General features: G+C 37.8%; 1 protein-coding gene across 3 annotated transcripts in view; it reads left to right on the top strand.

The window, feature by feature from the left end:
* The window catches only part of DNAH5 (dynein axonemal heavy chain 5), a 327,271-nt gene that overhangs the window by 270,193 nt on the left and 44,166 nt on the right, over positions 1 to 12,912 (top strand). For all 3 annotated transcript variants that reach the window (XM_016952957.4, XM_016952956.4, XM_054684178.2), the window contains exons 66-68: positions 9,691 to 9,934; positions 11,256 to 11,370; positions 11,867 to 12,057. In XM_016952957.4, the coding sequence (XP_016808446.4) occupies positions 9,691 to 9,934; positions 11,256 to 11,370; positions 11,867 to 12,057 (550 nt within the window). The remainder of the gene's footprint in view (positions 1 to 9,690; positions 9,935 to 11,255; positions 11,371 to 11,866; positions 12,058 to 12,912) is intronic.

Raw genomic sequence — 12,912 nt, 5'->3', positions numbered from 1 at the left:
ATCATTCTCAGCGAACTATCACAAGGACAAAAAACCAAACACCGCATGTTCTAACTCGTAGGTGGGAATTGAACAATGAGAACACTTGGACACAGGAAGGGGAACTTCACACACCGGGGCCTGTTGTGGGGTGGGGGGAGAGGGGAGGGATAGCATTAGGAGATATACCTAATGTAAATAATGAGTTAATGGGTGCAGCACACCAACATGGCACATGTATACATATGTAACAAACCTGCACGTTGTACACATGTACCCTAGAACTTAAAGTATAATAAAAAATATATATTAAAAAAAACAAGGATAGTACATAGTTTTAAACTTCCTCAAGTTGTTTCTGCTAGAAATTTATTCAAAGGACAATTATTGATATTTTATAGAAAAAAAAATGAGCTAAGGGTAAAAGAAAATGGATCAAGCCTGTTTGCTTAACAGAGTCATGAGCGTATTGCCTGCCAATCTTTTTTCTCACTTGGGAGAAACTCAACCTGAATCAAATATTTGCTGTTAATACTAATTGCCTCCCATATTTCATATCCTACCTGTTGTAAATCTTAAGTTTAAAATAAGAGGGTTTAAGAGTCAATACCCCATAAATATAGTGATACATATTAGTTATTCACCCAAGATATGATACTTCATAGGCCTGTGGAAATTCTGACTCCTCTTACTAACAGGCCAGGTGCCCAGGGATCTGTAGTGCACAGTTGCAAACCGTGTGTTGGCCTGTCCTCCCTCTTTCATGCATTCAGATATCACCCTTAGGTATAATAAACTCAGGGCCTTCTGTAATTCCACAAATTTAGTAACCTAACAAATAGATTTGAGTTCACCTGTTAATAGAAGCAGCAACCTGAAGCTTCTGGATTCTAGGTGAACATGATTAGAGACTGAGCACAGGTCTCCTCCCAGGAAGCTGTCTCAACCCATCCTCTCTCTCCACAGCATTGTCCTAGTAAGAGCTTCTCCAAACTGCAAACATCATTACACACAGAAAGAATTGTTCTCAGTGGCTTTTTAACAGAGAAGTTTGACTCATTTCCTTAGTAAAAGTGTTCTAAGAATAAAAAGAAATAAGGTATTTTAAACTTTAAGTTTTTTCAGTAATATTGATGTTATATGAAAACTATTTTTATGTTGTCTTATAAGTCAAGGAAGTAATTATGTTAGTTGTATTAAGATTCAATCTTTTTTAAAGTAATGGAAAATAAGTAAAAAATAAGTGAAATCATAAAAAATAAAGTCCAAATTACTCCTTTGACTTCAGTGACAATGCAGTGTCTTTGACTATAATCTCACTTCTTGAGTGATTATAAATATAAAATATCAATTTGAAATTTTATTGATTTAAGGAGAGCTGTTGATGCTAGGAAGATTACACACAGGAAGGAATAGGATATCCCAAACAGAATAGGAAGTTGATGTTGGAAACCATCTGAGGAATGTGGGGCTGAAACAAAGGCTGAATCTCTTCAGTGGGGATGAGTCATGACTTCATAGGTTTGTTGATTCTTCTTGTGAAAGGAGGCTCTGAACAGTAATTGATCATGCAAGGGAAAGACAAATCTTTGACTCCAAAAATTCATCAGCTGTTCTGTGTCCTAGGGATACAGAGGCAATGAGGGACCTTATTATCACACATAATCGGGTCTCATGAATGCTCAGTTGTGTATCTGCTAGACCTTCAGGTTTGTTTGCTTCAGAAACACGTGGAAACCTTAGAGTGTATGAATGCAAGGAAGCGTGAATTTTAACAGAGTTATATTTTCTGTGTGCTTCAAAACAGTCATTTTAAATGCATGTGCTGTTCAAATTCACATCAAGCCTATATCCAATTGTTTATCTGATGCACCTGTGAGTAGATTTGGACATTCTGCTGTTATTACCAGAAGGTGATGTATCTAGACCATTTTGAACATGCAGGAAACCAGTAAGCCTACAACAACCTTCCTTTATAGAAACCAAATCTCTTAGACTCACTCTCACTTTGATCATAGAGAATAAAATAGAAACTTAAAAAAAATCTATGTTCCATTGGGAGAAAAATGCCAATGTTGATCAATAGCTCCTGCTGGTCACACAATACAAGGCCTCAGGGATCATCATTGTTCAGAATTCTGGATGAACAAACAGGTGTGTGATTTCCTTTTGAGGTGCAAGTACCTGAACTTGGTGAAACTGACATGGGAAGTAATTTAAGAAGGACATTAAACAGACATCGTTATCACCAGCTCACTGGTGGTGGGGGGAAAAGAAATCTCTTTCTGAGTTCTCTTGTTTGATCTTTCTATTTTGATTACTAGTGTAAAGTACAAAAGAGAAATAATATTTGGTAATGGAGGCTGTGTGATACCTTTAAGATTGAGAACTCTGGCTGCCATTTGTCTTTTACTGATTTCAAAACTTTGGTTATAAATGCAGTTTAAGTACACAAATAAGTTTAGTTTTCATTTGCTTCTTTGTTAAGCTACTTACAGTAAAAAATCATTTAATTAACAAATGCTATGTTCACGAAATTTTACCAAACCACCGTGTACGTGTAAATTTTTATTTTATTTTTAATTGACATATAGTAACTGTACATGTTTATGGGGTACATAGTGATAGTTCCATAATATAAGGTATAGTGATCAGATTGGGGTAATTAGCATATCCATCATCTCAAACATTGATCATTTCTGTATGTTGGGAACATTCAATATTTTCCTTCGAACTATTTGAAATTATATAATATATTATAATCATTAAGTACAGTCATCCTATAATGCTATAAAACACTATAACTTATTTGTCCTATCTAGCTGTAATTTTGTATCTTAACAAATCTCTCCCTCTCTCACCCTTTCCCCCACCCTTCCCAGCCTCTAGTATCCTCTGTTCTACTTTTCACTTCTATGAGATCAACATTTTTTTTTAGCTTACATATGTGAGTGAGAATATGTAGTGTTTTACTTTCTGTTCCTAGCTTATTTCACTTAGCATAATGACCTCCAGTTCCATCCATGGTGCTGTGAATGACAGGATTTTATTCTTTTTTATTGCTGAATAGTATCCCATTGTGTATGTATACCACATTTTCTTCATCCATTCATCTGTTGTTGGGCACCTAGGTTGATTCCATATCTTGTCAATTGTGCATAGTGCTGCAGTAAACATGGGGATGCAGACATGTCTTCGATACACTGATTTCCTTTCCTTTGAATAAATGCCCAGTAGTGGGATTGATGGATCATGTGGTAGTTCTATTTGTTTCAATGTGTGTATCCATGTGTGTACTTTTTTGAGGAACTTCCATACTATTCTCCATAGTGGTTGTACTAGTTTACATTCCCACACACAGCGTTTAACAGTTCCCTTTTCTCTGCATCTTCATCAGCATTTGTTATTTTTTGACTTTTTGATAATCGCCAACCCAGCTGGGGTGAGATGATATGTCATTTTGGTTTTGATTTGCATTTCCCTGACCATGAATGATGTTGAGAATTTTTTCATATATTTCTTGGCCATTTTTATGTCTTTTGAGACATGTCTGTTCAGATAATTTGCCCATTTTTTAATTGATTTTTTTTTCTGTTGAGATGTTTGAGTTCCTTGTATGTTCTGGATATTAATCCCCTCTTAGATAAATAGTTTGTAACTGCTTCCATTTCATAAGTTATCTTTTCACTCTGTTGATTGTTTCCTTTGCTGTGCAGAAGCTTTTTGGTATAACCCCATTTGTTTATGTTGGCTTTTGTTGCCTGTGCTTTTGAGGTGTTATTCATAGAATCTTTTCCCAGACCAGTGTCCTGAAGCATTTCCTTTATGTTTTCTTCTAGTAGTTTTATAGTTTCAGGTCTTACTTTTAGATCTCTGATCTATTTCTTACTTTTAAAATTCCCTTTGGAATATATCACAGTTTATATAAGAATTTTACATTGTAGCCTTAGAATTTATATAGAACACTTAGCACAAATCTTTACTTTTATCTATCATCTATCTCTCTATCTACCTACCTATCTATCAATATATCTGTCTGCCTGCTAAGAGATAATCCCTTTGGTGGGAAAGAGACTTATGGATAAAATTATTTTGATTAATTTTGCCTCATCATATTAATCTGAAAAGGTCTTACCTTCTTCTTATGAATTGGTGGAATGAAAGTAATTGTTTAATACAAATGTTTAAATCAGCCATATAAATGAAAATATGCCTATAACCATATCCCTAAGTAGGTTTTCAATCTTTTAACCTTGAACAAAAACCAAGCAACAATTGTTCTATTTTTTTTTCTCAAACTTTCTTTTGCCAATAACTTTCTAGAGCCCAAGTATTTGGCCACTTGCTTCTATTTAATATACAGATTGCTTTTGGGATTCCAAATAGTATTTTCAATTATACTGTTTACTTAGTATATTTTATTTTCATCCGTTTCAAACTTTGGGGAAATGTACTTAGCTTTATTTTAATCCTTTGGGAATATAGGCAATTACTTTAATCGACAAATTTGTTAACAATGATATTAAATTGACTACAGCCATCTCAATAATGTTCAATCTTTTTAGTTACTATTTTTGCTTTATCAAGAATTGAATGGTTTGCCACTCATTGTATACATCGTTACTATGTTTATTTTATTAATATTTGTTTCATAAGCAACATGGAGGCATGATTTTAACCCCAATTCATAGTTCTCAAGTAGAAATAAGATTAGAAAAGTAGATTGTGACAGGTTTTGCCAACTATATTGAGAATTTTTGGACCTTTCAAAATAGGTAACGGAGATCTCCTGAGTGACTGTGAGTGGAAAAGGGTCAGCAGGAAGACCAGTTTTGTTAGAGTAGTCCATGAATGACAAGTAAATTCTCAAGTAGGGCAGTGGTTATGTGATTGAAAAAATGGGCAGAAAGGTAAAAGTTTTTGTGCAGCAAGAATTGAGAAGACCTGGTTCTGCTTTTGAGTTTGATAGTCCATGCTCTCATTCCCAGTTGAAACAAAAGTATTTGTCCTTATCATTCTAAGTTCTCCTTTCTTATCCCTTTTCAGCTACTTTATTATGCACTTTTATGATAATATGTGAAATTCAAAATATCATTTATCATTTACTTTGTGCCACATTTCAACTTGATTTTTCAAACTACTTATTTTTACAATAAGCATTATCATGCTTCTGAAAATTTGGCCAGAAATGAATCAAGGGAGAAGATGGAAGGGAAGAGACATTTTGAGCAGTTATCATAATCCAGCCACTACTTTAGCTGCATTACTGGTGATATCTTCACCATAATCCTATGAGCAGTTTTTACATACATTTTGTGGATGAAAATACTGAGGCTTGCAGAGTTTTAAAACATGGCAAATGTCAAGTGGCTGAAGGGTTTTGAGAGCTGTAATTCAAACATATGTCTTCCTGATGTCAAAACCATCACTCTTTCTACTGCTTTACTTTTCTTCCCTTACCTGTCTTCAGGTGAAGACCTTTAAATGCTCACCCTCTGGAACTCAGAAATGATAGTGATAGTGTGTGAAATTTATAAATATGGCAATAAAAATTGTTTGAATTTTCATTATCACTTTTATTTCCTAGTACAACCATAATGTGAGGGCTTCTATTATAACTGCTTATGGAAATTAATTTTTTAGCAGCCATTAAATGTCACTTGTTTGTACTAATTTCTACATTTTCCAAAATTTGAAATTCTCATCTAGTGAATCAATGAATTGAAATAACCACTAAGGGAGCTTTCATCTGTAACCAGATAACAGATGGAAACAAAGATGATAAGAGCAAGTTTTGCTTGAGTTGCTACATCTTAAAGAATTAAGAATTGACACAAAACCTGAACTTTTGTTTTGCTTAAAGAGGGAATTCTTCCTTTCCTCGAATGTCCCCAGACCTGATTCACTGTGCTCAGAGCATGAGTTGTGAGTCTGGTGGGGTCTTACCAACTATAACCATTCAATCAGTGGTGATTAACTGGCTGAAACATAAAGCAGAGGCCAGGGGTCTTTGCTGTTTGCCTTCAGGCAGTTTTGTTAACACCTCCTTTATTTTTAATGTCATGGTTTTCAGAGATTGAGCATTTCCACATCTGTATTTCTGGCACAAAGACTAGATTTTCCAGTTCACTGTGTGTTTCAGTTTATCAATTTGAAAAGAGATGCAACATTTAATCATTCAATCTGCAGTGTTAATTGAGTGCCTACTATGTACCAGGCTTTGTTTCACTAATTTAGGAATTTATCAATGAACAAAATAGACTAACAGACCAAACTATCCCTGGAGCATAACATATAAATAATTTATGTATTATGTTAGAAGATGGTAAATGCCATAAAAAGTACAGACATTGGTGAGCGGGAGAGCTGGGGAGTCAGCTGGTGGGCTAGCATTTTAAAGAGGGTGGTCACAGTGGGGCTTACTGAGAATGTGACATTTGAGGAAGACTTGAATAAGGGAAGAGAGTGAGTTATTTGGAAGAAGAACAGACCTGACAGAGCAGCAGCTAATGCAGAGGCCCTGAGGCAAGAGAGTTCCTTGTGTGTTTAAGACAGTGAGTCTCAAAGCATGTTTCCTGGAATAGCAGCATCACATCACATGGGATTAGAAGTGCAAATTCCCAGATGCTGTTCCAGGCCTACAGCACAAGCCTTCCAGGTGATCCTAATGCACTGAAATTTGAAAACCACTGATGTAGGAAATAGCAAACGTGGCTAGAGCAAAGTGAAAAAGGGGAGAAAAGTAGGAAATGAAGTCCCAGCAGTAATGAAGGAGGGGGCAGCTTGGTAGAGCCTTATAGGCCTTGGTAAGGTCTTTACCTTTCACTCTGAGTGGAAAGATTGGCCACTGGAGGGTTTTGAGAGAGGAAGTATGTTTTAGTAGCATCATTATGACTGCTGGGCTGGGAGTAGACCAAGGGGGTAAGGCTGGGGTAGGGAGACCTGTTTAGACCTCCTAATTTAGAGGAGGGTGACGGTGATAGTTTAAACCAGGGTGGTGATAGTGGAGGGAGTGAGAAATGATTAGATTCTGAATCTCATTTTGAAGTGGAGATCATAGAACTTGCCAATGAATTTGTTGTTGAATTTGAGGAGAAGAAAGTGACCAAGCAGGGTTCAAAGGTTTTGGCCAGAGCATCTAGAACAATAGTGTTGCCATTTGCTGGGCTGTGGAAGGGTGAGGTTGAGCATGTTTGAAGGGAGGATCAGACGTTTAGTTTTGCTGATGGTGCTAAGTAGGAGACGTCTCTTAGATGTCCAAGTGGAGAGTTGAAAGGAGGTATGATCTGAAGCTGAGATATAAACTTGGGAGTCATCAGCATAGCAATACTGTTTAAAACAAAATGTAATTCATGGAGTAGTATGGGGATAAGTTTCTCGTAAGCATAAACTAAGTACTAAAAATGAATAATTGTAAGAGCCACTAAAGGGAAGAACTTGAGTAATGGTTAACAGTGACGGTTTGGGCTGGGTCTGGCCTCTCCTTTCCCTCCATGTCTGTGTGCATACCGGATCATAACAAAGGTAAATTGTGTAATTAATCATGTAATCAGTGAGTAGTCCATTATGTTTTATATGGTTTCATATGATTCATCACTGCATCACTCTAGATTTCTGGCTCTCTCAATAGGGAGTAGAATCTATAAAACCTACTGTATTAGTCCATTCTCTCACTGCTATGAAGAAATACCCGAGACTGGGTAATTTATAAAGGAAAGAGGTTTAATTGACTCACAGTTCTGCATGGCTGGGGAGGCCTCAGGAAACTTACAATCATGGCGGAAGGCAAAGGAGAAGCAGGCACCTTCTTCACAGGGTGGCAAGACAGAGTGAGTACAAGCAGGGGAAGTGCCAGATGCTGATAAAACCATCAGATCTTGTGAGAATTCACTCACTGTTATGAGAACAGCATGGGGGAAACTGCCCTCATGACCCCATTACCTTTACCTGGTGCCACCCTTGACACTTGGGGATTGTGGGGATTACAATTCAAGGTGAGATTTGAGTGGGGGCACAGAGCCAAACCATATCACCTACTGAGTCATATCCAGAGTACCCAATTGAGAATGTAGATTTCTGAAGCTGGTCTAGAGATGTGAGCTTGGTACCATACGTTCAGGTAGCTGCCGTGAGTCCAGTCAGAACTGTCAAACACACTGTCAAAATCACAGGTAAAGCTCCTGTGATTTTGCTGTTTGTCACCTGCACTTAACCCTGGTTTCTCCGTATTTTACTTATAATGAATTGTACATTATAAATGCAGTTAAACATAGGCAAATTGTCAATGGACTCCATATCCAGGAAGCTCTTCAAATAAACTCTCTAATACATAAGTTTCATTTTAAATTTGTACGTATCATTTTATTGTTCTTTCCATTTTTGATTCTTTTCTTTAGCATCACAGATAGAGTCTCTCATATAGCAAGTTGATATCCATGTACAATTTGACTTGGTGCCAGAAGCATATTTCTGTTTTGTCTTCCTGCCTTTGGGCTTCCTCTTCCTGTGGCTTGCTTGGTGTCACACGTATTTCTCCTTCTCCCACCCTTGCCACCACCTCCATCTTTTCTGTCCTTCTCTTCCTCTATCTCTCCCTCTCCAAGCTGCCAAGAGGAAGAAAAGGCCAATAAGGATAATAGTCTTCCGAGGCTTCACTCTCCCAGCTGTCTCCAAAGCTCCCTCAGAAAAGATGCAAAACTGTTCTGCTTTTGGAGAGAACAGCAGGCCAAGAAGACTTTTCAATTTAAACGTGCTCACAGTTGCAGCTCAGTTGCTTGCCTAAGATTTCGGAGAGTAGTTTTTCACAGACTTGGATACTTTTTCAATTAGCAAGTTTGAAATAACCACATTTAAACAATAATGGAACTCTCTTAAGAAAGTAGGCAGAAGTAAACCTATTTAATCAGAGATATATATCTTTGTCTTCAAATATATTTCCCCTTCAAAAGAAGATTATATGTATAATATTAAATATAATCACAGCAATCACTTGAAACTGATGTGACTTGAGAAAATAAATGGGTGATTAAAGGGATGCTGGTAGTATTTTTTGCAGGTTTCATGTTGCTTGGCACCTACTCTGCCTTCCTCTGTTACTTCTCCTCCTCCTTTTTTTTTTTAACATTTTATTTTTTATTTTATTTTATGTTAGAGTCTCACTCTGTCGTCCAGACTGGAGTGCAGTTGCATGATCTCAGCTCACTGCAACCTCTGCCTCCCTGGCTCAAGGGATTCTCCTGCTTCAGTTTCCCAAGCAGCTGGGACTACAGGCATGAGCCACCATGCCCAGCTAATTTTTTTGTATTTTAGTAGAGACAGGTTTTCACTATGTTGGCCAGGCTGGTCTCAAACTCCTGACCTCAAATGATCCACCCGCCTCCGCCTCCTAAAGTGCTGGGACTACAGGTATGCGCCACCACACCCAGCTATTTTTTTTTGTATTTTAGTAGAGACGGGGTTTTACCACGTTGACCAGGCTGGTCTTGAACTTTCGACTTCAAATGATCCACCCGCCTCTGCCTCCCAAAGTGCTGGGATTACAGGTGTGAGCCACTGCGCCCGGCCCTTCTTTTTTGATGTCCATATTTCCTGCAGTTGATTATGATAAATGCAGTACGGGAGCTTCAAAGCAGCCATGTAGGTTAACGTCTTAAGGAATACTCAACAAGAGTTGTTAATTGAGGTAGAAAATATATTTATGCAAATTAATAGGAATTGGAGAAAGAAAGAACTCATCTGATGGAAGATGTAACTGCAAACAAAAGAAGGATGAAGGAACTAGAAGATAACTTGCTTTACCGCCTGACAAGTACCCAGGGGTCCCTGGTAGAAGATGAAAGTCTCATTGTCGTGCTGAGTAACACAAAAAGGACAGCCGAGGAGGTGACACAGAAGCTAGAAATTTCTGCTGAGACAGAAGTTCAAATTAACTCAGCCCGGGAGGAATATAGACCTGGTGAGTTTGGTAATGAAAGACAAATGTCACAGGAAAATGAAATGAGAGAGGAATGAGAATTAGAGAAATGGAAGGATGTGAGGGAGTTATACAAATGATTATGCAAAGTGGAGGTGTTTTGTGGAATTTCTGTTGGGAAATAGTCTGTAAAATGGAGGTCAAAATTTTTTTATAATGGTATAAATTTTCTGGGTACTTGTCATTCATGTTAGTTGGTAAATCCTTTAAGGTTCTCATAAACTTATTTTGATGTTAGAAAGTAAAGAAGGAGAATTTTTAAAAATCTGATGACTACAAATTAATGAAATCTGAGGAATTAGTGCACAGTTATTTATCGTTTGGTAACACTATGTTGGTATTTTGTTTATAGTTTTTGTGTTAGGAAGGTAGTTCTGTGGTCTCTTGGGAGATTTTTATCCTCAGCCACCAATTTGCAAATTGGCCTTGTACAAGAGAAACCTGCTAAATAATTCAGTTGGATCGGCTATCTTTTAGTATTTTATTATTCCTGTTAACAAATAATCGGCCGGGCATGGTTGCTCACGCCTATAATCCCAGCACTTTGGGAGGCTGAGGTGGGCAGATCATGTGAGGTCAGGAGTTTGAGACAGGCCTGGTCAACATGATGAGACCAGCCTGGATAACATGGTGAAACTCTGTTTCTACTAAAAATACAAGAGAAAAAAAAAATTAGCCAGGCATGGTGGTGGGCGCCTGTAATCCCAGCTACTCAGGAGGCTGAGGCAGGAGAATCTCTTAAACCCAGGAGGCGGAGGTTGCAGTGAGCCGAGATCACGCCACTGTACTCCAGCCTGGGGGACAAGAGCAAAAGTCCGTATCAAAAAAAAAAAAATAATAATTAAAGTGTCGTTTATTGTTAGAGAGGCAGAAGCATCATCTTTGCAATGGCTTGTTTTGCAGACTTGAAGCCCAGGTTAGGCATGGCTTCTCCCTGGAACTTAAGGATGAGGTCCCTAATGGCTACCTCGCTTGCTGGGTGTTAAACACACAACCTTTGAAATCTCTTTGGTTGTCTTTTCTACCTGCAGTAAAAATAGTAAAATATTTTTACGAGGGGTCTAGAGATTCTAAAATGAGAAGTACCGTTTAATAAATACAAATAGTTGATTACTTACAAAATGTTGTAAATAATAAATAAATATATTAATAAATGAGTATTGCTTTGTATCCCGTATCTGGTAGGCAGCCACTGCCTAAAATAAAAGTTGTTGTTTTCATTTAGAGTTTAGGCTGATCTCTTTGCATGGATCGTTTATTTTCCTCTCTCGTAGCACATGCAACCTTGCTCTTTGTCTTCCAGTGGCTACGCGGGGCAGCATCCTCTACTTCCTCATTACTGAGATGCGCTTGGTTAATGAGATGTATCAGACTTCGCTTCGCCAGTTTCTGGGCTTATTTGACCTTTCCTTAGCCAGGTACGTCTGTACGTGGGAAGCCAAGCTGAATTCTATATCTGTGCACTAAAATGATGACATTACATTTATAACTTCCTTCTCCTTTGTTAGTAAGAGTCTCTTTCTTTTTTAAATCTCAGATCAGTGTAATTACCAATGTGTTAACAAATCATTCTGATTTGCCATTTTATGCCCAGAGAAAACTCTACCAACTATTTATCCATTGATTTGATTCCTTTGGCTTCGTATGTTTCTGTTAAACAAGAAAATTCCCAAGATATCGTTGTGAGTGATGATGCCCTGCAGGTAGAATTGATTTAGACAACATTCGGGATTCTGTTATGTTATTTCATGTTGAGAGAATTCTTGTTATTTTAGATTTAGGAGGCTTTCTCTTGATGTGTAAAAATAAGAGTTCTTCCTCCAAAGTTACTTATTTTCCATTAAAGACAATTGTTTTTACAGACAATTGAAAAGGGCAGTGGGATAAGCCTGATTTAAATGTTCTCTTCACCAGGTCTGTCAAGAGCCCGATTACAAGCAAGAGGATTGCTAATATCATCGAGCATATGACCTACGAGGTTTATAAGTATGCTGCCCGAGGGCTGTACGAGGAGCACAAATTCCTGTTCACCTTGTTGCTTACCCTAAAGATTGACATCCAGAGGAACCGAGTCAAGCATGAAGAGTTTCTCACTCTTATTAAAGGTCAGTATAAGAATAGAGACTATAGCGCACAGGTGCAGATGGAGGAGTTATTGTGAAAGCCCTTTGCAGTACATTTTTTGGTTATAACAATTTCCTTGCATTATGTAAGACTGCATTTAGATGAGATATTTTATTTGTTCTTTTCTTGACTGATAACTATCTATTGAGGACCTACTGTATACCTGGGCATGGAATAGGTATTTGGGGCATGTCAGTGAACAAAAACCCTTGAAAAGCATATATAGATTTAGGGAGGGTACAGAAAAAAAATAAAATAATAAATGAATTTTATAGTGAGTGGGAAGATGGTAAGTCCTATAGAAAACAGAGCAGGATGAGAGGGATGGGAAGTTACAGGGCATTGTGAAGTGGGAGAAGCTTCAAGCTTTAAGTGGGGTATTCAATGGGATATTTAATGGGGTGGCATTCCTAAGAGATCGGTAGGTGGGCAAAGACCTGAAAGAGCAGGAGGTGCTGGCCATGGGAACATTTAGGGGAAGAGGGCTGAAGCAGAAGGGATGGCATCAGGTCAGGGCCTCTGGTGGAGTGAGGCTGGTGTGATGTAGATAAAACAAAGTGACTGGGTGATGAGTGAAGCGGATGAGGACCCTGTGCAGCTCATCCTGTGGATGATTTATTCTGCATCTACTGAAGCATTGCTCACAGCCGTGTCCCCTGGGCCATTCAAACGAAACAGCCCAGCGGAAGGCTGGAAAACATAAATTCACTATCACATTCTTGAATGTCTTGAAAAAAATATTTGAAGTAACTGTGTATCTTAGTTCTCAATGCTATAAGAAATTACTATAGACTGGGTGGCTAATAAACAACAGACATTTATTTTTCACAGTTCTA

This window comes from Pan troglodytes, chromosome 4 (assembly GCF_028858775.2).
Source record: "Pan troglodytes isolate AG18354 chromosome 4, NHGRI_mPanTro3-v2.0_pri, whole genome shotgun sequence".
NCBI classification, from domain to species: domain Eukaryota; kingdom Metazoa; phylum Chordata; class Mammalia; order Primates; family Hominidae; genus Pan; species Pan troglodytes.
Note: the sequence above shows the minus strand (reverse complement) of the source record. Positions and strands in the feature narration are given on the sequence as shown.